This window comes from Pyxicephalus adspersus, chromosome 11 (genome assembly GCF_032062135.1).
Source record: "Pyxicephalus adspersus chromosome 11, UCB_Pads_2.0, whole genome shotgun sequence".
Classification (NCBI taxonomy): Eukaryota; Metazoa; Chordata; class Amphibia; order Anura; family Pyxicephalidae; genus Pyxicephalus; species Pyxicephalus adspersus.
Genome location: NC_092868.1, coordinates 24,754,324 through 24,781,523, shown reverse-complemented (window position 1 = coordinate 24,781,523; position 27,200 = coordinate 24,754,324). Strand labels below are relative to the sequence as shown.

Below are 27,200 nucleotides of genomic sequence, written 5' to 3'. Positions count from 1 at the left end.
CACCACCATCTACTCTACTCTACTCTATTGATGCCAGGTCTGGGGGTATGTGTGAAGTGCAGGCCCCCATAGGAGAGAGCAGTAGCAGCAGAAGCAAAGTCTGAGAAGGAAAGGCAGGTTTCTGTGGGAGCCAGGAAAATTAAACAGTTTTTCCCTAACATGTACAGTTATGTTAAGTAAAATAAGGCACACTGTGAAATAGATCTACTGAACAGTGTCAGTCAGGTACCATTGTTTCTTCAGAAATGCTTAGAGTATGATTTTCTTGTGTACCCTTTGTCTGGATTGTCGCAGTACAGCATCCAGCAGTAGTCAGCCATCATACTTTCATTCCAAAAACCTTGGTAGCAATGCTCCATTACCTGAATGTCCTGGTAAAAACATTCTCCTTGTTCGTCACTCACCATACCAAGATTTTCCGCGAAAAATTCTAGATTTGATTGCAAGAAATGTATTTTTAATGCCATGCGACAACCCAGTTTCTGGTATGAATCAAGCAGATTCTGAACTCCTTCCTTGTATGTAGGAGACTTATGGTTGCCCAGGAAGTTTTCACACAGCCACTTGAATGCATCCCAAGCTTCTAGCTCAGCTGCTGAGAGAGATTGTTTGAAAACATCATCCTGCAAAACAGACATGATCTGTGGCCCTATAAATATCCCTGCCTTCATTTTTGCTGTGCTTATGTTTGGAAACAGATTTACCTATGGCCTTTACAAGGTTCTTCATTAAGCCTAACCTGATATGGAGAGGTGCAGAATATTTTATGCGGATCAATTAGAGGCAGAAACTTGGCACTGCTTGTTCCGGGCTTACAGGTATCTCTTGATAGCCTATCACGCTTGACATAATGGTCTCCCGTAGATCGGCTGTCCCACAGGCATAGGAAACGGCAATATTTTGTGAATCCTCCTTGCATTCTTATCAGCAAGCCAATAACCTTTGGATCCCCATAGATGTTCCACTGGTGTGTTTTATACTGGATTGCTTCAAGTAGTAACTTCATGTTGTCATTGGGACTCCTTTAGGTTAATAGAATGGGCAATCGGTAAACTTAGTTTGGAATTACCATTATGCAGTAAGACTACTGTCAAGCTTCTTTTAGAGGAATCAATGAAGATACGCCATTCAGATAGAACATGCTCTTGTGACAAACTGGTAAAGAGTGCATTTATATTATGACAGTAGCACAGTGAGCCATTACTAGTGAAGAACGTTGTTGAAAGTACTTCTGTTTAAGCCTTGAAGCAAGAAGTTCTGCTTTGTCTTTGGAGAGATTTAGATCACGAACGAGATCATTCAGCTTTGCTAGTGTAAAGGTCTCTGGTTCTGAATCTTCATCGGCCAAGTAGTAAGGATCAGATGATTCGGGGTTGTAACTGGCTGCAACTCCAGCGCATTCCCATCACCTTCTACAGAAGCAAGTCCATCATGTGGCGGTACAGGAACTGGCAATGAATCATCATGGGGAACAGGCCTAATTGCAGAATCAAGGCTGGGATATACAACTCTGTGCTTAGTTTTACCGGAGAATCCACTTTTGTGGACTCTGCAAAAATAGCAGTCTATTAGATGGTTTTGCGGTTCTCTCCACACCATTTGGATTGCAAATGGCATTGCTGCTTTACCCCGATTTAGCAAGTCACGCAGTCTGTTTGAAACAACTAGTACAGATGAGATGTGGAGCTCTTTTCTGGGCATGATGACAAATGAAATCAATCGCAGTTAGTGCGGTCTCTAACCTTAAAAAAAGAAAACTGTTGTTAAATGTTGTAGTATGGTAAAGCTATTTATAACGAATTCCACACAATTTATAATTAGCTGCATCACAAAACTAGACGTGCTAGAGAAAAACTGAACACAGATTTGAAATCCGCATCAAAAATACTATACATAAAATTTTATCTGGTGAAAATGACATGTTGACCTGTGGTATCAATGAGCATTCAACTGGAACAAAGGGATAGTGAACAGATAATTCTATGGGGGGATTTAAGTTGGTGCAATAAGTTCATCTACAATGTGAGACGTACCATACACAATCAGATGAAAATTGGAGGGGAACACAAATGGGTAAACATGGTGGATAAGGCAGTCAGAATGTGAGACGAATATAGTTGAAATAAATCCCATTAAGGTTGACCTATACCTTGAGTTTGGCTGCCTAATAGGAGTTTATTAACCTAAGTCTACCCATTCCTGCCTCTGATCACTGGATAATATTGATGGGATCATTGGGGGATCACTTGATGATAAATAATGAGACCATAGAGAGGGGGGGATACATCTAGGGATAGGATGAACTTCCCAGTGATGCTGGCAATTACTCTAGCATTCTCGTCTGCACCACATCTGCAATGGGTGCCAAAGTAGGATTTATCCACTATGTGGGCCAGAGTGTTTGATTTTTTTTTCTTCAAAGCGTTACTTTATGACTACAGAGCCCACACCTACTAGTTGTTTCTCTATGCATATAATTAAGAGTGCAGAGTTCTTCTCTCACATGGCTTTTTTCCAATAGGTTCCATCCTGCCCCACCAATTTTTATTCTGGCATCTCACAGTCTCCCTAATGACCCACCAAATGTCCTGTGCATGCAAAATCAGTACAGCAGACAGGTAATTTTACCTTCAGTTATGATGCGTATGGCAGGTGAACATTTTGCCTAGCAGAAAATCCCACATGACCCTATATTTAACCGGTTCCATAATTTTTATTAGTGAACCTGTTAACAAAAGGTTATTCCTAATAACAAAACAAAAACAAAAGAACCTTTAAAAGAATAGAGAATATACTTATTTTTTCAGCAGTCTGTGTGTTAAGCCACTGCTTTGCGATTAATCTACTTTAGCATATGTTTCTTTTATGTGTAGAATATTTGCCCCCGACTGCATGCTGTAGTTTCTCTAAAGTCTAATACATTGGGAGGGGAACCACAATATCAGGAGCAACTACCCTATGTGGGGTAACAGGTATTTGATTAAATTGTTATACCTACAGCAGCGTTGTTTTTTATTTATTTATTTTTTTTTTTTACATATTTGGTATACAAATATTATCACAACAAATAAAGAAAAAAGACGGGAATGTATAATAACAAGGGGAAACATAGTAAGGGACCACATATTACAGCATATATGGAACCTGCGTAAAACCCTTCTCTGTACAAATGGCATGAAATTGACTTAAGCAGCAGTGTTTTATGAGTTATAGGGGCACCAGGCTTCAAATGTTAACCTTGTGGCAAGAGAACATTAAAGTGGAACTAAACCTAAAAAAAAAAAAAGTCACACTTACCTTTAATCCTACAGATCCCTCAATCGCACTGGATCTTCGATCTTTTTCTTCCTCCCTTATCTTGCTCTACACATGATTGAGATTGGCATCCCTTTCCTCTTAGTGAAGGAAAATGCCTCTTCATGATCGGGCATGCGCAGAGGAAGCCTCCCAGGATGTGTGATGTAGGTATCCCGGGAGGCTCTGCGCTCTCATCCAGTCTTGCGGCGATCAAGACAGTTAGGGGAGGCTCTTCACCCATCTTGTTGTTGCACTTAGCAAAAAAAAAAAAGAAAATGTTTACTTTATATAAAAGGGTTGTCAAAACATTGAATTTAGGTCCACTTTAACATAACTGGCTCGGTGTAGATAAAGTTTAATTTATCTGTACCCATTTTTGTTTTACATTTCTGAACAGAATGGGGAAAGTTTAATAATTTTCTGTACCATGTTACCAAAAAAGACTTGTGTATCCTCCTTGATGTTAATTACAATGTTAGCTTACCCTGCTGCTTCTAGTGCATTTACAGATTGCTTTGCAATTACATCCAGTTTAGGTTCCAGCTGTGTCTGTTGCTCAGACAGTAGGTACAGCGGTATATCTAGTTCCCTCTGTTACTATCAAATTATGAGGTCTACTTTGTTTTGTGATCCCCATTAATTTTCAACCCCTTGTAGTTTAGGAAAAAGAAATTCCGAGACTGGGTCCCCAAATCAGACTCAGACTATGACTCAGATTGCTCTGATGATCCGGAGTTTAAACAGCGACAGGTGAGATGATATAAAAGCCCAAGGGGCACAATGAATATACAGGTCACCAGGAAACTATAGTGTTTTTATTATAGAAGCCTACATCCATCAAAACGAATTTCTCACTTATTGAGAAGGTGGCTGGAGGGTTTAGTTACGGTTTAAAATTTTTTTGACTTGTAAAGGATAAAACTTTTCAGGGTTGGTAAAGTATGTAACAAGGGTTGGTGACAATACTTAAAAGGAACCTGTGGTTTTTTTGCACTAGTTAAAATAAACAGGCTTATTCTGGTCATTCAATGGATATTGTGTGAATGACTAGTGTATACAATTTATATCTCCTCATTATTGATTGTTTACCAGGTTATTGTTGTTCCCCCCTCAACCAGTAAAGCAGATGTGCGGTGCTTACAAACAGCAGCCAATGTTAGTGATCCCTAATGTTTACAATGATAACCAGCATAGAACGGTTGAAGGTGTAAACTGCAAGGAATGGTCCCATATGCTAACAGTTGTTAAGGAAATCTCCCTAATGCATATGGAACAAACAATGTGCATTACCAATATTAATCAGATATTTGTTGGGAGCAAATTTATTTGTAATGGATTACCATATATATATATATATATATACCTCATTTCCTTGTTTTTCGTGTATAAGTGATACCCCCTCTGTCACACCACATTTGGTGCCTGACTATCCCATAGCTAGGCCAAATCAAGGTCACACAGAAAATGAGGGTAGTTTCCACAGCTTTAGTAAGGTTCTGCTTACTTGAACCCTATATAAGAATTCTGCATTATCTGGCATTACATATGAGTTACAATCATACAAAAGGTTGGAAATTCCTCCTACAGGTCCCTATAGTAAAATATTCTGATTAGTGGGTTTTGGACCTTACTTCCAGAGTGCCTTTACAAGACGTAGCAGTGTTAGCAGAATGAATATGGCTAGTAAAATATATAGAGCGATCTTTTTGGACTTTGTCAAGGAAATTAGTGGCAAATTACACAAATTAGGTTGATTCTCAGTTAACAATATATATGCAACTTTTTTGTATGACTCTGAACGCTTGTAATCTTGGGCAGCCATTTGAGACAAATTTGCACAGGTCTGAAACAGATTTATCAAGAGGAGACTTTTTACTTTTACTGTTTCCACAGTTCTACAGTGGAGCAATTAGTAGCTGCCTAAATATAAATAATATATAATAATAAAAAAATAAATAATATATCTGATAATGCATTTATATGAATTTAAAACTTGTGCTTTTGGTCATATTCTGCTTCTGCATACAACCCATAGGATTTCTTTTTTTTCTCAGTAGAGAAATGTCCGCTAACAAAAACAGAAATGCGGTTAGGATGTCTAATTTGATTTTATTCCCATTTTGCTAACTTTGCTTTTGGTTATGTCTAGAAACTTGGAGAGTTGGTGATTAAGTTCCTGGAACGTGATCTTCAGCCATCTTGTCAAGTTGTCTGTCTCGAAACTATCCGAATTCTTTCACGGGACAAGTATGGATTGTCTCCCTTTACCAGCCACTCAGCCATGCAGATCCTGGCACAGTACGCAGGGTTGGACTACTCTGATGAGACAGAGGTGCCTCGCATGCCAGACAGTGAGAGCGTTGTGGAAGCTTTGAAGGCTCTGTGTAACATTGTCTATAATAGCATCGAGGCCCAGGAAGTGGCCAAGGAGTTGCGGCTGGTCTGTGGCCTAGCTCGCCGTCTCAAGCTCTACAATGAGACCAGGTTGTCCCATGAAAGTAGATTTTTTGATCTACGGCTTCTCTTCCTCCTCACAGCATTAAGGGTAGATGTAAGAAGACAGCTGGCTCGGGAATTGAGGGGTGTTAGTCTCCTCACTGATGCACTGGAAAGCACCCTTGCTCTGAAGTGGGCAGATATCTACGAGGTAGTAACAGATCGTCTTGCTCCACCACTTGGCAAAGAGGAGACTGAGAGGGTGATGGAGATACTGAAGACCCTCTTCAACATCACCTTTGATATTAGCCGTAGGGAAGTTGATGAGGTGAGTTGTGCTATACTGTAGTTTTGATGATGTTTCCAGAATAAAAAATGTGGTTGAACAATGAAAATGCTAATACCTTTAGTGACTAAACAGATTTTTGGTTTCTAAATTAAAGAGGTCTGGTAGAATCTAAGCAATTGCTGTTTTTATTTATGATAGATTTTCAATTATTATTATTTATTATATCTATTTTATTATTATTATTTATTCCAAGGTGTACCTGGTAAGAAATTGGCTTTTAAAACCTTTAACTTTGCCTTCAGTTAACATGCCCACTACATTTCCTAAAATATGGTATGGCTGTGTAGGCCCTATAGGTCTCCAGAGATTAGGGTTCTGGTATCAGACTCTGTTACCCCTGTTCCTGATTCTTTTAATTTTTCCTTCGCGTTTACTGTCAAATTTTTGAAAATCTTGTTTTAACTGTAGAGAAAACTAAAATACAAAGGAAGCAATACATTAATGTATTAGAGTGGTAATTAGTTGTAATCATTATTTTTTAAATTTTATGTTTGCTATCTCATCATTATTACACAATATATTAGTAATTTATTCTATAGCACTCAACCTCATTTTTAACTTAATTGAGAGAACCAGGCATTAGGAAGAGAAATGATGGCAGTGGTAATGATAGCATCAGAATAGAAGAGTTTGGCTAGCAGGTTTTAGGTTTCTGTCTGACCTGTAGGTTAAAGCAGAGTTAAACACACAAAAATAGATATTGAATCGGACAGAAGTTAGATGTACTAACAAGTTCTGCTTTGCCTGTCTTCTCCAGTGTTCTGTTATAACAGTTGCTTAGTGCCAAAATATTCTGGTGTATCCCAATAGTTCACAGCTGGCAGTTCTGGTCAGATGGTCCCTTTTTCATATGTCACCCACTGGCACAGTTTAGTAATTTTAGTTAATAAGCCGGTGAAAGGGCAAGACATGCATTTCCATTAGGAAAGGTATTTTGGGCGGCACTTATCCAAAAGTTTCCCCTTCTTAGCTGAGACTGGGGTCCTTTTTTTCCCCCCCTAAAAATTCCCACAACCGTATTCTATCAAGGTGATCTTTGTTCCAACTATTCATGATAATATTTACTAACAAAAAACGTTGCACCCCCCCCCCCCCCCCCCCATCTTTGCCAGTGTGTAAACATAAATCCTGAATTTACAGTTTTTCTGCTTACCGTTGGTGCTTGATTATGTAAATCCAAAATATAAATGTTTTAATTTAATTATTTATTTTTTTATTTCAGTGAAATTTTCTTTTAAATGAATAGTTTAGTTTTACTTAAGTAGCCGTTATGTGTTTAAGGTGGTCATGTTAACCAGTAATTAGTGGGGGACCAGGGAACTAGCTGTTCTTTCTAAAGTTTTAAAGTTGTCTACTGTCTAAAGTAAGTTAGAGATTGCTTGACATATCTTTTGGTGCAAGTTTACTTTCAGCAGTCATACTTATATCTGCTGCAAGATTCTGTAGAATGATCAAAGTCAATTTACCTTACTTGGTGGTGTGTGGAAATTAACAATAATACTTATCATTGTACTAAATGAAAAAAGTTAATATGTTAATATGTTTAAATATTATAGCTGTATGTTGTCCCATTATTGCTGTCCCATTATTGCATTCGAACAACTAAAGAAGAAACACTGCTGTCTAGATATAGGCTAAATGACATAATCCAGAGGATGGAACATAAGAGGAGGTAACTGTAACATGTAACAAACACCAGCATAACAACATTCCAGCAGAGCTTGTTAAAGTATGTATAATAGGATCATTTTATTTATTGAAAAGCTTTCAGGTTTCCGTAGTGCTTTCACTTGCTGTGAAAAATGCACATAGGTCCTACTTTGGGCTTCAAGGGAATGGTTACTCTGATGTCCGATTAGAAACACAGATCAAATGATTACATATTGGAATTTGTTATTCTGTTTCACAATATGTATTGGATTTTGGGTAAGACTTAGAACCCCAGCTAACTTTGTTTTGCTGTCTGCAATTTACAGGAAAAATGCAACCTTTTTATTTCCCCTGTTGCGTATTGTCGCCAAAATAAAAAGCGAGAGGAAAGGCAACATTTTTTGATGGTTTCCAGCTTGAGTAGAGGCGTAATCTCTCCATTGGTACAGGTGCTCTGGGAACAACTGTCTTTACAGGACATTTTCTTGTTTAGTAGAGTTTTACTCTCACTTCCTGTTCCTGGGGCAAGCAGCAAAATTGGCATATTTTAAATCTCGCCTACTGTAATCTTTGTATACATACAGGTTACTGCGGTTTAGTGACAAATCAAAAATGGTTTCTTTCCAGACAGATGTCTCTTAATTAATCTTTTTATTGAACCATCTAAAAAAAGGAATGCGTTATTTCTGTAAACAATGAAATATAACTAGGGTCTCCATACTGGCTTAATAGAAGACTACAATGTATTTATATAAAATATTTAGTATATACCTGACTAAAATTATTTTTTTTACTCTATCCATAATAAAAGACCAGTAAACACTTAAAGCTTCAGGACAACCACGTGTAATACTGGTAACTAGTCCATGGCTCTTGCTTGTCCTCCCCTTTCCATGGAAATGAACAGTACTATCTGTAGTCATTCCTTCTACTGTCACTGGAAGTATTCAAGAAAGATTGTTTCCTGTGACAAAAATGTAAAGTTTGTATGCAGTTTAAGTTCAATCAGGGAAAGCCAGTTAACCCATATTTTTGTGGGGGAAGAAATAGGAGTTCAGAGGAATCCCATGCAAACCCAGGGAAAATTTACAAACTCCATGCAAATAATATCATGGCTGAGATTCAAACCTGCAAGGCCAGAGTTATAGGCACCATGCTTCCCTAGCACTTGATTAACAACTAGATTGATACCTCCTATTCACAGAAAGCATGTCAAAATTAAGTTCCACACAGCCACCAACTGTTTTTAAACCTGCTATTGGAGTTTGAATTGATTGAATGAAAACATCATATGCTTTGCTGCATGGCTTGATTTTTACACCAGGGTAACGTCCAGTAAAGAGCAGATTGTCTGTGATTACTTGGATGACGTCTTGCGTCTTTCTCAAACTGTATTCTTCTGCTGCCTGCTGGCTGTCATAACAGAAGATGGCGTCATTTCATAATGATTAGTCACAGCGTTTGATTCTCTTAGTCAGAGCACCAACTATCGCAAACCAGTGACGCCAAAGGAATACTTTTTATGTTAAATTTGTCAATATTGATTTCCCCGGCTTAGTTCCACATTGAAGTGTAAGTCCACCCAAAGCCTATATTTCAGACACTTGTTTCTTTTTATCTTCTTGAATTTCAACTAAGATGTAAGATGTTTTCACCAGAGTTCTTCGGAACAGACAAATATTACTAAAAGTTCTCACTGCTGGGTTGTTTATGTATCATACATTTCTTGTAATTCTGGTGTGCTCATTTTGTAATTGTTGAATACAGTAATGAAGCTAAAACCTTCAATACCAAGAAAGTACTAACTGCATTGAAAAGATTACTAAGTGGTTTTATCTGCTGCTCCCACTCTGTTTACCATGGCAGATCCCTCTGGTGATTTTCTGGATTGGGACTTGCTTCGTCCTGGAATCCTCCTTTGTCCCGGCACAGAGGAAGCACCGGGCCACCATCTTCTATCTCCTTCTTCCACCTTTTGCCTACATCACCTGACCTCGCACTGTGCAGGCCTGAGATCGGGTGATGCAGCCTGAGGTAGATGGGGGGGAAAAAGAATGACCATGAATTCGGCATTATTTGTCCCTATTTAAGAAAAAGATGATCATTTTTACACTATATAGGGGTTGTCTAGCCTTTTATGTAAAGTAAAAAATTAAGTTTAGGTCCGCTTTAACACCTTTTATTTCATTTGTTTGCACCTACATGCATGGTAAATGAACGTTTATATAGCCAATAAGTTGAGCAGAGGAATAGTGTGTAATGCCTCCTGTGTCACTGTCTGTATCTGTCTGTCATTTGCAACCCCTAATAAATGAGCAGCGCTGTGTAATGTATTGGCGCTATAAAAATACTGTTTTTTAATAATATTAATAATAACAATAATAATTTTAATGCATTACAGTCTTATTTAAAGCATTTATTCAATCAGTTGTGTTTGTTGTTAGGTTCATCCTTGTCATAGCATGTGGTATACCAATATAATATTTTCCCTGCCTCTCCTATTATCTATAATTTTGCTTTATCTGTCACCTGTTTTTTAATATCTTTTTCCCTAAATTTACTTTTTTTTCTGTCTGCAGGAAGATGCAGCGCTGTACCGCCATCTAGCAGCAATACTTAGGCATTGCCTACTTAGACAAAGTGACGGTGAAGACAGAACTGAGGAATTCCATGGGTAAGATTCCCAAGCTTTTTTTTTTGTGGGTACTGTAATATTAACCAGAACAAAATTTAGATTTGCTCTGGCATATAGTATCTAGACATGGTAATTGCATCTAATTAGTATCCTTCAAAAATTGACCGTTTTGCTTGTAATTGTTTCTGAAAAAGAGCATTGTTGTTCTTGGTATGTGAGTGCATACATCCTCATAGTTGTATATCAGAACTTCTCTGATTGCTAATCCTAGGAGTTTTGTAGTGAGTGTTGATAATATCACTACTATATTGTTATTTTTGCTGGAGGGTCTGACATGAGGAAGCAAAACTCTGCCACTACCAACATGGCTTCCCCTACACAATTCAAAACAAGACATAGTAAGATCAGCTGCAGGGAAAGCCACTGGCAATATTGGTAAAAAAAAAATGGTATAATTACTTCCACCTGGTAAGGATATTAGACTGTAAGCAAACCCCTATTTTATTTACAGTGCTGTGTAATGTTGGTGATTTATAAATACTATTTATTAATATGAAATAGTAGGCTTCTTTGTGAACATGAACTGGCACAAATGCCTTTATGTTCTCAATAAGATGCGGCAGGATATGTACTATATATGTGTAAAAGCTGCCTTTCCTGACCTGCTTCTGAAAATTAGTTGATTTGTTATTGTTTAGTATGTTATACAAAAAAACATATGTTATGCAAAAGAAGTGCAGATCTGTGCATCACATATTTGTATTCTTATACAGGCACACAGTAAACCTTCTGGTAAACCTCCCTCTCATGTGTCTTGACGTTCTCCTGACACCTAAAGTTGAGCATGGTTCTGTGGAGTACATGGGAATGAACATGGACACAGTGGAAGTTCTAATACAGTTCCTGGACAGGAGGTTGGACAGGGTGAGTGTGACAAAATGATTGACAAATCGGAAAGTAGATGGAATTCAGAATATTTTAAAAGCTAGGGATGTAGATAATACGTGAATGTTTTTTTCTTTTGACATGCATTTGGAACACGCGTTAGAATCAGGTCAGCAAAATCTCATTAACTTGAACAGCACACTTGGACAGATCAGGGACAAATCTTTCATCTGCTTTGCTTTGTGTGTTTGAAAAACGAGGTCAAGACACAGTAAAACATACAAAATGGTGTTTCCTTTCTATGTTATTTCTACAGTTCTACTACAGTAATTGTACTTTGGTCTTTTCAGTCAAAATCAAAATTCCTATAAAACCAAAATTGGGGTTTATTTGTGATCTGACTGCGAATCTGACTTTTAGATACATTCAGAAACATTTCCTGGTGGAGAAACTTCCAGGTGCATTTCATATAATGCCAGTAATTGATTATTCTTGAGGGAATATGATGGTGAATGTCAGAATCACTTCTTTATATTCGTGTGTTCATAATAATAATAATGGCATTGTGTTTAAAAAAGTGTGTTTAAAAAAGCTCAACATTCTTTTAAAAGCTTTTATTTCCATGCATATGCGTTGGAAACACTGCACACTCTATTCCAAATCAATACATGAAGAAAATTGAAAACTGCCAGCTAAATGTAGAGAAGAATAGCCAAGATTACCCATATTCTAGAAGGCGCAGGCTCTTTCCAATTTGCCCATTCCAAATACCCCCTGGCTTTTAAGGCCCCAACTAAACATAGGAAGTCTGCAGAAGTGGCCATACTGGGTAAAGTGGCAGTCCCCTTTGTCTGATGGCAGATATATGGTACTTCTCGGTAAACTGAACGCGGTAGAAATCGCTCAACGTGCAACTTGTATGTTCTAAATAACTCTCAAATATAGTTTCTGGACTCAATCTTAACCCAGATGGCCCCTATGCTCCAGACCTTTGTCAACATGGCGGGTGACTTCAATCTTCTGCATTCGCCAGCACCGGACCCCCTATCTGCGGATCCAGCTTCCTGCCCCTCCTAAAGCCCTTTTTTTGGTAAGTTTTCCTAAATTAATGCATAATCATGGATTGTAGGATGTCTGGCGAGCTCAGCACCCTAATGGGAGAACATACTGCTTTGATTCCATCCCTCACCAGACTTGTAGACTATTTGTTTACTAAACTCTCAGCCCTTAGGACCGACTCCGCATCAGATATTGCGGCAATTATGCGGTTGGATCATGCATCTTATCTCCTGTCTTTAGGCATGTGTCATTGACACCTAATTAACTACATCCTTTATTATTAACCCACCAAACACTCTATTCAAATTGAGTTGGAGGGATAATTTGTGGATATCATGCACTCAATGTCTCAGCTGTGTACTAAACATTGTGGAAAGGTCACAAAGCTGTTATAAGGGGTCATTGCATCAAAGAGGCTACCAGACTTGAGAAGGACAAAGGGGCAATGAGAGCCCAGTTTAAATCTTCTCTGAATCTGAGGGATCTGGAAAAGGTTATGTTGATGAAGACATATAGAGCAAACTCAAAGAATTGGACCTTAACCATGGTGTATTTACGCCACAGGTTTTTCAATAAGGGTAATAAGGCAGATACCCACATAAGCTCATTGAGGGAGTGGCTTCTGCCACCCCCAAGGCCATTAGGGATCATAAAGGCACTCTTCAATGCGACCCGGAAGTCATTGCCCAAATTTTTGGGGAATACTAATCTGATCTTTATTTAACGGTATACAGGTCACAATTGGACGCTGAATCAAGACTACAACACTATCGAAAAGCTTAATAGCCTTTAGGAAATTAAGGTGATGATCAAATCTTTACATCCTATCAAAGCCCTGGGCCCGGAATACTACTTCTACCTATGTTATAAGACATTCACTCCCATACTTCTCCCCACACCTACTCTTGCTGTACAACAGTGTTCTTGAGGGTGATTCACTTCCGCAAACTTCTATTTACTCCTACATTTTGGTATTCCCCAAGCCTCAAAACATTTAAAAATACCTTATATATCAAATACATACTTTTCACACTGACGAATCCACTTCTGACGCTTCCCTTATTCCATACTAAAGAGCATGGTGTGTCATTGTGTTAATAAGTTTAGTCTTACAAAAACTGAAGCATTGCCAATAAATTTAGACCTGTTCCAGCTGCTACAGGATACATTTCCTTACAACTGGAAGCAGAACTGTAATAAATACCTTGGGGTTTTCCTTACCCCCATTTACCAAATACTCTATAAAGCTTATTATCCTTTTCTTTCCTGGGACATCAGAGTGCTGTTGCATAAATGGAAAACACTTTTTACCTTTTTCCTTTTGGGTGTATAGTCCCAATATAAATGTTAATATATCTCTTTGAAACACTTCTGGTGAAATTTCCACGCTTTGTGATTGGTCACCTGCAGGTGGAGGCAATAAACTTTATTTGGGGATACAAGCAACATCACTTCCCAAGGTCAGTGATATGTTCCTTGAAGACTAGAGTTAGTTTTGGTAGGTTCTAGGTCTTCACAAGTATTTTTTTGGCCTCTCTACTAACTGACCGTATGGGCTACCACATGGGTGGAGGGAGAATGAAAAGTTATGAATAGTTTCAGTGTACCCTAATTCCATGTTGTGGAGCTCACCATATTGCAGACTCTTCATTACCTACACTCATGCATTTCACTAGACATATCTGGACACTCTGCAAAGATAAATATCATCTCTCATCTCCTTTATTTCTGTATAACACTTAGATCATAGGTAGTCTCATACCACGAATGATTCAGACAAGGGGCCCTAAAAGGATAACTTGTTTTGGTCATATATACAACCCAGTCACTAGATAGTTGCTTTCATTCCCAGACCTGCAAAGTATATTTGAGCTCCCCTCCTCGGCCATGTTTAGCTACCTTCAAATCAGACCCTTGCCCAGATGCTGACCAAAAATGTTACTTAGCTCCTACACTATTCAAGCGAGTTAGTGCAGGTGGTCCATCCCACAGGGGACTTATCCCTAAAATTTGTTAAAATACTGAATATGGAACTAGCCATGCCATTCAATAAACATGCATATATGTACAAGTTTGACTTGCTTTTATCCTGGCTAGAGAGCTACCAATCAAACTTTGGCAAGCTACCTGGAGTAGAGCCCATAAAAGTGTGGTGTGCATCTTATATAAAGAAAATATTTACAATGTTCTCATGCATTGGCACTATACTCCGGATTTCCCACATGTAGTGACCTGTGCTGGGAATGTGAGTCCCAGGAAGGTACACTCTTTCACATCCTATGGACTTGTTCGAGGATTACGCATTATTGGACAGAGGTTAAGGATCTCCTCTCCAGCATAGCAGACACCTCAGCCTGGTTGAACCCAGTAACTCATTTAATTTACATGTTCATATCAAGAATTTCCAAGCAAAAGAAAGCCCTCATAGCTCACATCCCTACAGCCGCCAAATGCGTTATAACAGTGTGCTGGAAATAAACAAGTCTGCCCTCTTTATCTAAACTGAGAGGTCAAGTGGGAGACGTTCGGCTGATGGAACAACTGTTCTTACAGTTATATAACTGCCTTGATAAGTTTGAGGTGATTTGGGCCCCATGGGACCAATTTGGTGACTTCGGGTGCATTGAATGATGGGTAATTTTTTCCCTATAGGGTTAGAGTTGTTAAATAGAAGTGCCCGCTAATTCTCTCTCCCCCCGTTTTTCCCCTATTCTTTATTTCCTTTCTTTGTTTTTTCCTGCCTTATCCCCCTTTGGTGTACGGATGTTCAATATGTCCCGTTATAGCTAAAATACTATAGCGTTGTTATTTATATGTTATGCTTTCAAAGTTGATTGTATGAACGTTGATTAGCTAAGCTATTGCTCTGGCATGTGTGTTGCCCCCTTAACTTCTCTGCAGACTATTTCATATGGTAACACATGGTGTTTCATTTACTCTATCCTCTCTTGTGTTTGACCTGTTATTATCTACCTAATGTTTGTCTTTTAGTATACTATATTTCTGAAAAAAAAATGTTCTAAAAATCTACAGGCTTGTTCACAGGTGCCAGAAGTTCTCACATGCCAATGCTCCTCCAGAGATTCCTGGAGCAGTGTGCACATACAGCCTGTTCCCATGGGACCTCTTCAATCATTGGGGAGATTGTATGGGGACACTGCTTTGCTCAGCCCCTCATATTTTATGAGTAAGAAGTTTAAATTAAAATTGAGAAGAATTATTGAGGTATACCCAAGGGGTTGCAGTTTATAAAGTTGCCAAGCCTCTAGTTAGAACATAAATATAAGAAGAAATGAAACAAAAAGCAGCTTTTTTGTGGCAACATTCAACTCTAAGTGCTTTAATCAAAAAAGGTGGGCTTCCTAAACTAGACAAAGTCCATCTGTGTTTCAAACAGATTAAAGCGAAGTGATTAAAATGTAATATAAAAATGATGCACAATATCGCAACGGGTCTTTATAAGTTTTGTCTCTTTAAATCAACATGTTTCGTCAACTGGCTTCCTCAGGGTTTTTTTGGAGATTTACACTAAACATAAGAAAATATTAACAAATATGGTTTAAGATAAATAACAAAGATAAAACAAATATTCAAAACCTAAAATGTGTCAGTGGGTAAAAAAAAAAAACGTTTTGCAGCAATTTCAATATATAATAGTAGGTTGGTGGAGTGATTTATGTATACATGAACAAATTAATCTAAATGCATATTCACTCTTAATTAGCACATATCGTGTTTCCCTGAAAATAAGACCTACCCCGAAAGTAAGACCTAGCACTATTTTGTAAACCTGCCCTAATATAAGACCTAGTGATCATGAGTGACTTTCAACAATAAATGTGTACTGTAGTCTTCTTCATGGAAAAATAAGACATCCCCTGAAAATAAGACCTAGTGTGTTTTTGGGAGCCAAAAAAAATATAAGACAGTGTCTTATTTTCGGGGAAACACGATAGTAACACATGATTCAGTATTCACAAACAAGTACCAAACAAATATCATAATCCATGAAAAGCGACATAATATAACATTGGCACTTGATTTACCAAATTTTGACTGTTCTCATGACCCAATATAAAAGAGAACTAAACTAATGACTTACTTGTAAGTTGACGTTTTTTGTAGGTGAGGTGCAGAGAGAATTCATATGGTGAAGATAAGTATACTCTGGCTTTTCTAGAGTGGTAGTATGTTGTGACATTCACCTAATAGAAATCGTTCACTTGAAATTATTTAATCTTTGTCAGTCCTGTAATTATAGATATTTTAGCAGTAATATAGAGAAATGTACAGTTCATGGAGATTGTACTTACTCATGATGACTGAGGCGAATTAGGGGTATTCTCTATTGTCAATGGATTGGACTATAATCTATAAAATAGAATGTCCAAGATAAATTGCAGTAGATAAGATCTGAAAAATATAGGTAATACAATATACTATATTGATGCTGGTTGTACGAGGAGAACAAGGTGTTATAATTAAAGTAAAAGACAGAAAGGGGGGTGGGGGTTGTATATGAAAAGACTTACATGGTTGACAATACCGTGGCAGACCACCAGTCATGGGCTGGCTGGAAAATAATTCAATTCCTGTTGGAAAGGAGAAAAGCGGGGAAAAGTAAAGAGGAAGTGGGGGTTGTTTATTTATTAAACCATAAATAACATGGATATTTACAGAAAGTTCTGGGTTACAAAGAGTGACTTACCTCCGGTACACAGAAGTGTAAGAGATTCAATCTGTCAGGGCTAGTTTACATTCAATTAATTCGCTGTTGGAATAATAAAAAGATATCACATTGTGTGTATTTACTATATATGTGGGCGTTCAACCAATACTATTAGCCAGTAAGCGTAATAGCTTACCTTATCACAATAAAGACGTGATACAGAAAATACATACCAAGTGACTACCAGAAAGGGAGCTAGTCTTCTTCTCTCTGTATTTATGTTGGTAAAGTGTGATAGGAATCACGTAAACAGCGCTGTGTTGTGCTAAAGTGAAATGATGTCCTGCCCTTACAGAAAAAATAACTGCGCTTGTCAGCGTGTGTGTAGAAGGAAAGGACAAGGAATACTTCCACCCTTTCTATTTTCACTAGCATTGGTTGACAATGGTTTCCAATGTGACGTTTTAAGGAGGCCATGATACCTGCAGATATACCCTCCACTACCCTCCCCTGACCTATAAACAATGTAAAAACAATGAGAGAAGGATCCCTGGTTGATTGTCTGCATCTAGCACATACATGTAAGTGTGTTTTTTAGTTTTAATTGAAAAATTGGTTAATTGATTGATTTGTATATTTATGATAAAATGTTGTTTTTGGTATTGATGTATATTTTGCTGTAATTCTACATCTCATCCTAAAAAAGCGGACTAAGTTTCTGCGAAAAATGTAGAAAAAACTGAAATATCTCATGTCTTGGGGAATATCCAGAAGGAGATTTATGTTCGTGCTAACAATGTTTTCTTCAAATATTTTTATTAAGGTTTAAGTAATAAACAGTAATACACACGAAATCATATATATAGGATATTACAAAAGGGAGTTTCAAGGCATAAACAACTGTGCAAGTACCATACACAAAAATGGGACATATCAGTGAACAGTATTACATACAAAATAAAATCTCAATAGTCATCAACATACAGATGATGTGAAATTACAAAATATATATAATAATAAAACGTGCAACCCAAACAGTAATATCCCTAAACATAAGTGCTTACATCAGCAGTGATTTACCTTCTATGGGAGGATCATGTTCCAGCTCCCTTCCTAGGTACCATGTGAAAGTAGGTACTACCACTGAAAGTAGCAATGCCAAACGTCTTGCTCCTCTAGAGAACTGAAAAGTAGAACTCTCCGCTATTCCAAAAACAGCCCATTCAGGGGTAAATGGTACAAAAGTTAATAGTTTAGTACAAATATAGCTCACCACATGACTCCAGAAACGTTTAATACACAGGCATTCCCAGAAAAACAATGTTTTTATATGAATTGTGTGTGTTACACCTATAATTTTAAAATGTGAATTTAAATAAAGCTAGTTTTATAGTTCTTTTATTTGATTATAGTTTATTTGGCCTTTAAAGTCCTGTTAATTTGCCTGTTTTTTCAAAAAACCTTTGTTTGTAGTTGTAGTGTTGAGATGTGAGCAGGATAATTGTGTGTCTGAAGTGGTCTAATTTAGAGAATACATAATTGGATAGTAAGGATATCTGCAGTCAAAAACTGCAGTGGTTACTGTCTATTCAAGCCCCCGGAACAGCTTTAGTTGAGTAATATCAAGGTGTGTATGGATGCATATATGATATTCACTAGCTCTCACATAGAATTACCAAGAGTCTTTAAAGTATAAACAATGGTTCACTATAAGTAACAAATTAAAACAAATGTATTAAAAATAAAACAGTAAGTTACAAATTACAATACAATTAAACATGTTCAAACATATACATGCAGTTGATAACATACTTGTAGTATATTGTGATACATAGGTATAAGGTACAAGTAACCAATATTAAACTGTATATAGTGCCTAAAAGATACACTATTAGTAAGTACAGAGTTCACGATTGCTAGTTTAGGGACAAATTCATAGATGGTAACATGGTATAAATGTATGTAGAGAGGTATACAAGAGAGATAAAAAAAACACATATAGGTTTAGTATAAATAACAGTATTCTTTTTAGGAATCCAAAATTGATTTGGAAAAATCCCTTAGCTGCCAGTACTGCCAGTGGTAGCATTTATGGTAAAGAATATGGTGAATATGCATTTAGATTAATTTGTTCATGTATACATAATCAATCCACCAACCTACTATTATATAATGCAATTGCTACAAAATGGGTTTATTTACACACTGACACATTTTAAATTTTGTATATTTGTTTTATCTTTGTTATTTACCTGAAACCATGTTAAACTAATAAAATGAATGGAGGAGCTCAGCTATGAGGAGAGATTAACTGAAATTAATCTATTCTCCCTTGAGAAGAGATGTTTAAGGGGGGATATGATCACCCTGTATATATATATATAAATGGTCCATATAGAGAACTCTCTTCCCAATTATTCACTTTGAGATCATTACAAAGAACAAGAGGACACTCTTTGCGTCTGGAGGAAAAGAAGTTTAAGCTCCGGAAGGGATTTTTCACTGTAAGGTCTGTGAAAATGTGGAATGGGCTCCCTCAAGAAGTAGTTTCAGCAACTACTATAGATTGCTTTAAGAAAAAGCTGGATGTTTTTCTAGAAGCACAGAATATAACTGGGTATTAAGGATTTTAAGTAAAGATAACAGTGACTGTTGATCCAGGGAACATCCGATTGCCTCATAGAATCAGGAAGGAATTGTTTTGCCTTCCTCTGGACAAACCATGTCTTATAGGGGTATAAAGACCTTATGCAATATTGTGCATCGTTTTTATATTACATTGTAATGTATCACTTCACTTTAATATCTGTTTGAAGCACAGATGGACTTTGTTTAGTTTAGGAAGCCCCCCTTTTTTGATGAAAGCACTTAAGAGATGAATATTGTCACAAAAAAGACGCTTTTTGTTTCATTTCTTATATTCATGCTTTAAATTAAAATTTTTATAAACGCTTATGTAAAACCATGGTAAAACGCGCCAAAGGAGTTTAGTTTTTTCTTTTTTTGCATTTAAAAGGCAAGCTTTAAAATCCCTGTAAAAAAGCATATAAACGTGGCCGGGGCAAATGCGTTTTTAAAACAGGCCGTGTAGATCCAGCTTAATAAAACATACAAATTTTTTTATTTACAATGTCTTTTTTGGCAAAAAAGGTAAGGAAGAAAAAGAAAAAGGTTACTTACAATTATTCAAAAAAAAATTCTTTCTTTCCTTTGTGATGTACCTATAATTCTGGGGAGATCCTGAGGATTTGGAGTATCCCTGCCCTTAGGAGAAAATACTTGCAATGTGGTGCAGGAGCATTTTTCTCTTACGTTTTGAGATACTCTGTGTTCCCAGGACCTTATCAGAGGGATTGCTACATTACTTAAACAGGAAGTAGGTAAAGGTAAAGTATATTTTTTGCATTTGTTATTGTATAGGTATTACGTGGTATTTTAACGAGGGGTTTGGTGTACTATACAGTAAAGATTTTTCCTTTATTTTACCCAGAAACCATTCTTAGCACTCCCATAATACAAAGAAGAAACTTGGCTGTCAAATTAACATCCAACACTTGCAAAAGTGGCCATGTCTAGGAACAGGGGTGGGGGGATGGTGTACATAAGATGTAGGTAAGGTCTTTGTTTGGGGACACACAACCATTTGGATCATTGTAAGAATATAGATGAACATATTTTGTTCAAGGTATAAAATTGACTTTTTAGGAATTATTAAGTAGTACTTTGCTGTCATGTAAATGTGGTTAGTGAATTCTCAAATACATATCATCTTTAGATCACATAGTTTGAGACATTATTATTATTATTAATATTATTATTTATTGATTATATATTATTTATTATATGTATTATTAAATATATTTTATTTATTATTAATTTATGTTCATATAGATATGTTTTTGTTGCAGGGTCATAAATTACGTGAGACTCTGACTCCGGTTCTAAATCTGCTGACTGAAAGTTCACGAGTTCATCGTGAGACACGGAAGTTCCTCCGTGCAAAAGTAAGTAGTTAAGTTCCAGGCTACTAGTTGAATGAGTTTTGATTTAGGTGCGTAAAAAAATTCTGTAAAGGTTAGGTCCTGTCTTTAATTGTTTGAAAGTTATTCTGTTGTCTACTTGTTTATATGTTAAACTTTCTTTTTATAGGTTTTACCTCCTCTTAGGGATGTAAAGAACCGTCCAGAAGTGGGGAACACACTACGCAACAAGTTAGTTCGTCTGATGACACATGTAGACACGGATGTAAAGCACTGTGCTGCTGAATTTCTTTTTGTCCTTTGTAAAGAAAATGGTAAGTAAAAAGTTGATCAAATTTCCAGCTAATCAGGTACAGATAGTTACTGTATTTTGGAAATGCAAAGACTAGGCAATGCGTTTGACAAGGATTTGGTAAGCTGCATTTAAAGAAAGTGATTTATTTGTACCAAATAGCCCCCTCTTCATAATTTCATTTCAAGGGAAGTAAGGGGAAAATTAGCAGCTGTCAACACTTCTGGGTTTGTCTAATTCTTCTCTTTCCAGCTGATTTGTTCTTCTCCTGCTATGACTACTTCCTATGTATTATTAATAATATTATTATTATTATACAGTATTTATATAGCGCCATCATATTACGCAGCGCTGTACAAAGTCCATAGTCGTGTCACTAACTGTCCCTCAAAGGAGCTCACAATCTAATGTCCCTACCATAGTCATATGTGATTTAATGTAGTCTAAGGTCAATTGTTAGGGAGAAGCCAATTAACCTAACTGCATGTTTTTGGGATGTGGGAGGAAACCGGAGTACCCGGAGGAAACCCACGCAGACAGGCTGGAGTGCTAACCCCTGATCCACCGTGCTGCCGATGTAAATTACCCATTACCTTTTTTTTACCTACTGGCAACCCATTTAGAGACCTCTGAAGTTTCTCTGGATTGCTAATGCAAAGTTGCTATTTTGAAGCAATAAAAGTTATTTCCTGCTCCCCTATACACTATTATTTATCAGAAAACCTTTCAATAGTGTGAGGCAGAGGCATACCTTTACTTTGAGTTTCAGGACATATTTGCACTCACAGTTTGAAGGCTGTAAGGAAGTCTCTGAAGATCAGTGAACTGGTCTGCTTCTGTCCAGATGCTTTACACTGCATTCAGAAATGAAAAACAAGTGTCTACAGGCATCAGGTAGCACCTACTCCTATGTTCTAGGCAAAAGCAGATGGGTTGAAGCTACTGTGCACATATATATCCTACTTGTATAGTGCCCTTCTATGGTCTTAGAGTTAGACCTGTGTGTAAGAAATCTAAAAAAATGCTTGTGCTGTTCATAGCAACTAGATAGATTTATTTTCCTAATTCCAATGAAAATAAAAAAGGAAACTGGCTATGAGCAATAAGTGCACTTTTCATCACCCTATTTAGACAGTCACTGTAGAAAAGAAAGTTTGATATACTACCTTTTCCGTAGAGCTGTTTTGTGACCGATATTCATGTCTTTGTACACAGTGTCTCGATTTGTCAAGTACACAGGATATGGGAATGCAGCTGGTTTGCTTGCTGCCAGGGGGCTGTTGGCAGGTGGACGTGGAGAAGGTCGATATTCTGAAGATGAAGACACAGATACAGAAGAGTATAGAGAAGCTAAACCTAAGTAAGTATAGCATCTCTTATTTATGGAAATATTTAATTAACTTTTTAGATTGTTCCTCTGCAAAACAAATCCTTGTCCTTTTATATTTGTGCAGTATTAACCCAGTGACAGGGCGAGTGGAAGAAAAACAGCCTAATCCCATGGATGGCATGACAGAAGAGCAGAAAGAGTATGAGGCTATGAAGCTGGTCAGCATGTTCGATAAGTTATCAAGGTCAGTTGTATGATTTTTTTTTTTTGGTTCACAGTTCTGGCTGTAAGATGATGTGGGATATGAGATATATTTTGGGTGTCCAGATTCTTTATTCAAAATTAGTCAGTAGGACTCTTGCTTCCTTATTAAACCTCAGAATGAGTTGCGGTAGTAAAGTTTAATGGCCTGTAAAAAAATAATAAAGTCAAATCTTCAAAGTGAATCTGGTTGTTAGCTCTAATATAAAAAAAAGCTATTTCCATTCAGAAGTACAGATGTTCTCCTCTCTAAGGCTGGGTCCACACGGACGATTTTAAAAACGCATGTAAACGTTCCAACAACGTTTATATGCGTTTTCATGCACTTTTACAAGCATTTTAAAGCTTGTCTTTAAAATGCTAAAAAAAACCTCTAATAAAAACCTCTATGACGCATTTTACCGTGATTTGCTGCGTTTTTACATAAGCGGTTTACTTTTAACCCTTTCGGGGAATGAGTAGAGAAATACATAAATATTTATAATCATTCCCTGAAAGGGTTAAAAATATGTGTAAAAAATAAGATGAGGCATCATTGTTAAAGTATTTTATTAAATGTGTGTGTTTTGTGTAACTTAAACTTTTTTTTACAGGTTATCCCACAATGACAGGATGATTCCCACAGCTGCATTCATGACATGAGCACAGCCATGGGACTCCTTACAATGTTGGATCCCTGGACACTAGAGGGCAAATGAGGACAAGTCTCCCCATTCACCTCTAGTGCTCGGTGATTGGCTGAGGAAAGGGAAATCCTGATGATGCTTGAGCTATCATCAGGGTTTCCGTTTCCTCAGCCAAGTCTCCCCATTCAAGTCTAGTGCTGATTGGCTGAGAAAAGGGAAGCCCTGATGACAGCTCAAGCGTTATCAGGATTTTCCTTTCCTCAGCCGATCATGGAGCGGAGCAATCAGCAGAGCTCTGCTATGCTGGCAGCTTTGTTTTCTTGATTGCTCCCGCAGCCCTAGAGGAACTGTGACATGTGTTCTGTATCCAAGAACACATACCACAGTTCCGCTAGGGTTGCAGAAGCAATCAGGAGAGCTGAGCTGTCAGCATAGCAGTGCGGAGCTCATTGTTCTGCTCCGTGATTGGCTGAGGAAAGGGAAACCCTGATGGCGCTTGGGCCGTCATCAGGGTTTCCCTTTCTTTAGCCATTCAGCACTAGAGGTGAGTGGGGACAAGTCTCCCCATTCAATTCTAATGCTGAATGGCTGAGACAAAAAATACCCCTGATGACGGCACAAGAGCACTAGAAGTGGATGGGGAAACTTGTCTTCATTTGCCCTCTAGTGCCCAGGGATCCCACACTGTCAGGAGTCCCACGGCTGTGCTCATGTCATGAACACAGCTCTCGGAATGATCCTTTTTATTGTGGAATAACCTGTAAAAAAAAAGTTTAAGTTACACAAAACACACATTCAATAAAATACTTTAACATTAAAGCCTCGTCTTATTTTTTACACATATTTTAACTTTTTTTCAGGGAATGAGTAAGGGGTTTTATGTACCCCTGTACTTATTCCCCAGGGTGGGGTAGTGAAGATCTGGGAGTCTCCTTATTAAAGGGGACTTCCAGATTCCAAAGTCCAGCTTAAAACGCTTTTAAAAGCCCCTATTGTTTTCAATGGAAGCTTTCATAAAAAGCTTAAAAAACACTTGTAAAAGCCTCCATTGAATTCAAACATGGGCTTTTAAAGCCTCAGGTTAACCCCTGTAGATAGAAAATGTCCTTGTAGACTAAGCCTAAAGGAGGAGACTATATATATTAATATATATAAATTTATATATATATATATATATATATATATATATATATTAGCAAAGGTACATATTCAGACATTAACTAATTATATTAGTTATTTGGCAAGTGACATAGACATAATAATGAAGCAGGGAGATATCACTTATCAAACTGTCAGCATATACACAGTACATTATTATCATGTTGGTCCTTCAACCATTTGATTAATATTGATAACAAAGAAACCCCATTTGTGTTCTTTGCTCTTTTGAACCCACAATCGCCTGTAGGTGCCTGCCTAAATTACCCTATGGATTATCTATATCTGGTGCCCCTTTGTTGCCCCAAAGTTCCAGTTTAAAAATATCTGATCAAAAATTTTTTTTTTTCTGGTGAAGCAGGGAACAAATCATCCAACCAATGGGAGTGACATCTGATGGAAGGTTGGAACCTCTAGATGAGGCTGCTCAGAAGATGCTACAGCAACAAGAATCCTCTGACCTAGAGACTGACTCAGACTAAACTACCTAGCTGAAGAGGAGCATAGTCCAGAATCCGAGCCAAGCAGAGGCCAAGTTGGGGCAAGAACAGTTATTCAGACACCATAAACCACAAGGGATTTTCAACCTAGATTACTGTAGATGTATCCCTGAGTCCTCTGCTGTAGGACAGTCACCGGGACACTTGTAGTGTAACACGTTTTTCAAGAGACATCAGCTGCTGAGGGCAAGAACATTTGAAACTCCTCCTGCTGCAAGGACCAGACTTTGAGTCCTAGATGATCACCTTGGGTATATTTTTACAATCTGCAAAAGTCCAAGGAAGCAAGCACAAAACACACTCTAACCACTAGAGGGCGCAGTTACAGCACACAGAGCTTCCTTTTTACACTGTCCAAAGTATAGGGAGAATGATGCGATTCCAGATTGTGTGTGACCACAGATGTGTATAAAATGGTTGCAGAGCATTGCTGTCAAGCTAGTGTTTTCATATCTTGAACATGTTGCATCTGCAAGTAGCATTTATCTGACTACTGTGCAGTTTGAAAGTTTTAGTTTTCAGTGTTAAAATTGCTGCAGTACAAATATGTTAGAACGGAGCACATTTTGCTGAATTACATCATAGTTAAGAGGGCAGGCGTCCCAAACTTGACCTCAAGTGACAAATGCAGATAAGTAAACTAGCATGTTAAATATGAAATCACCTACATGTTGGTGAATCAATACCAAAAGAATTAAATGAAAAAAATGATTTTTACCATGTTTGTAGCCCTGTAAAAGTCGTATCCCATATCTTTAATTGCAGGTTACCTTTATTAGTAGGGAAACACAAAAGGATTTCACTGTTGTGTATCTTCTCAAAATACAAATTACCTGGCCGTCTGGCTTTAAATATTTTTGATCCTGATCTTGGAACTTCAAGACCTAAAGTATATAGATAAATTGTGGCAGGTAAAGTCAGGATCCCTTTGATGTAAGATTTCAATGCTGCCCACACCTCTACTCTGGAGAACAGCTATGTTAATTAATGATATTGGGAGAAGATAATTACTGTTAGTGATATTTTAGGTTCAGTTTGGGAAATAATGCTTTAAAACCTGGTTATGTGTTTATCTAGATTCATCTGAATGCAGCCTAATTTATTGAGCTGTCTGCATGAAACACCTGTATGGTTCAAAGCTCTTCTTCTCCTATGATGCACTGGTAGAATAAAATGAAGGATTTGATTGCTTTGGACTATACAGGCATACTTCCTCCAGGCACATTGATAAATAAGGCTGAGAGAGTAGTTGTTGCAGAACATGGTAGTAAAACCAAAAGTAGCAATGCACATGGTTAGACTGTATTTGTTATGAAGAAGCTTGGAACCTATAGAATGTTATACTTATGTTGTATGTACCTATAAGAATTTATTTTAATGTCTGTGAAGGATTAGTAAGGTTAAATAGACTACAATGTACTACTATTTTTGTCTAGAATAGTTAAGAAAGAGGAAAACTATTATGAACAAAGAGACAAACCTACAATATCAAAGATAATTTAAACACTGGAGTTAAAATATGTAGTGTATTATCCATTTTATAAAATAGCCAGATATTTCATGCTGTGATTGTGTGTTTTTTCTTTTATGTTGAGTTAAATGAAACAATTTTGTTTTTTTTTTTCCTTAATTTTTTACATTTCCCCCTCTCAGTGAATGTAAGAAAATTGTCTGCCTATCTGTTCTGCAATAAGGGCACTTTGTAGCTAAGGTTAGAGCAATGCAACTATTTTTGACACTTTATAACTCACGTGAAGTTTTTTACCTCAAGGAAAAGTGTTTGGAAATCACCTTTCCTATTATGAAGAAAACAAAATCAAGAGGCTGTCTGCTGTATTAGTTCAAAAAGAAGCATTAAATATGTTCATAGGCATGACTAGGATAGAAGCATTTATTGTAAAAATAGTTTTACTTGTAATTTTAAAATTTATAATCTCTGCGGTTTTTTAAAGGAGCTTGAAGTAATCCTGTACTCTACACAAAAGGCAGAGATATTGCAGACAGCATAAGGCAAGCCTTGCTTCTGAAAGTTCTTGAGCGCAAGATATTTGGCAAGGCAACAAACACTGCATT

The 27,200-nt window shown here is 37.3% G+C and overlaps 1 protein-coding gene across 5 annotated transcripts in view; it reads left to right on the top strand.

Moving 5' to 3' along the window:
- RIC8A (RIC8 guanine nucleotide exchange factor A) overlaps positions 1 to 26,693 on the top strand; it is a 39,742-nt gene extending 13,049 nt beyond the window's left edge. For 2 of the 5 annotated variants that reach the window (XM_072427134.1, XM_072427132.1), the window contains 9 exons: positions 3,955 to 4,047; positions 5,447 to 6,061; positions 10,312 to 10,406; positions 11,141 to 11,291; positions 20,889 to 20,984; positions 21,130 to 21,274; positions 22,468 to 22,612; positions 22,707 to 22,826; positions 24,986 to 26,693. In XM_072427134.1, the coding sequence (XP_072283235.1) occupies positions 3,955 to 4,047; positions 5,447 to 6,061; positions 10,312 to 10,406; positions 11,141 to 11,291; positions 20,889 to 20,984; positions 21,130 to 21,274; positions 22,468 to 22,612; positions 22,707 to 22,826; positions 24,986 to 25,109 (1,584 nt within the window). In that variant the 3' untranslated portion in view covers positions 25,110 to 26,693. The remainder of the gene's footprint in view (positions 1 to 3,954; positions 4,048 to 5,446; positions 6,062 to 10,311; positions 10,407 to 11,140; positions 11,292 to 20,888; positions 20,985 to 21,129; positions 21,275 to 22,467; positions 22,613 to 22,706; positions 22,827 to 24,985) is intronic. The other 3 variants (XM_072427136.1, XM_072427135.1, XM_072427133.1) reach the window with 2 other exon arrangements.
- Positions 26,694 to 27,200: the final 507 nt, after the last annotated feature.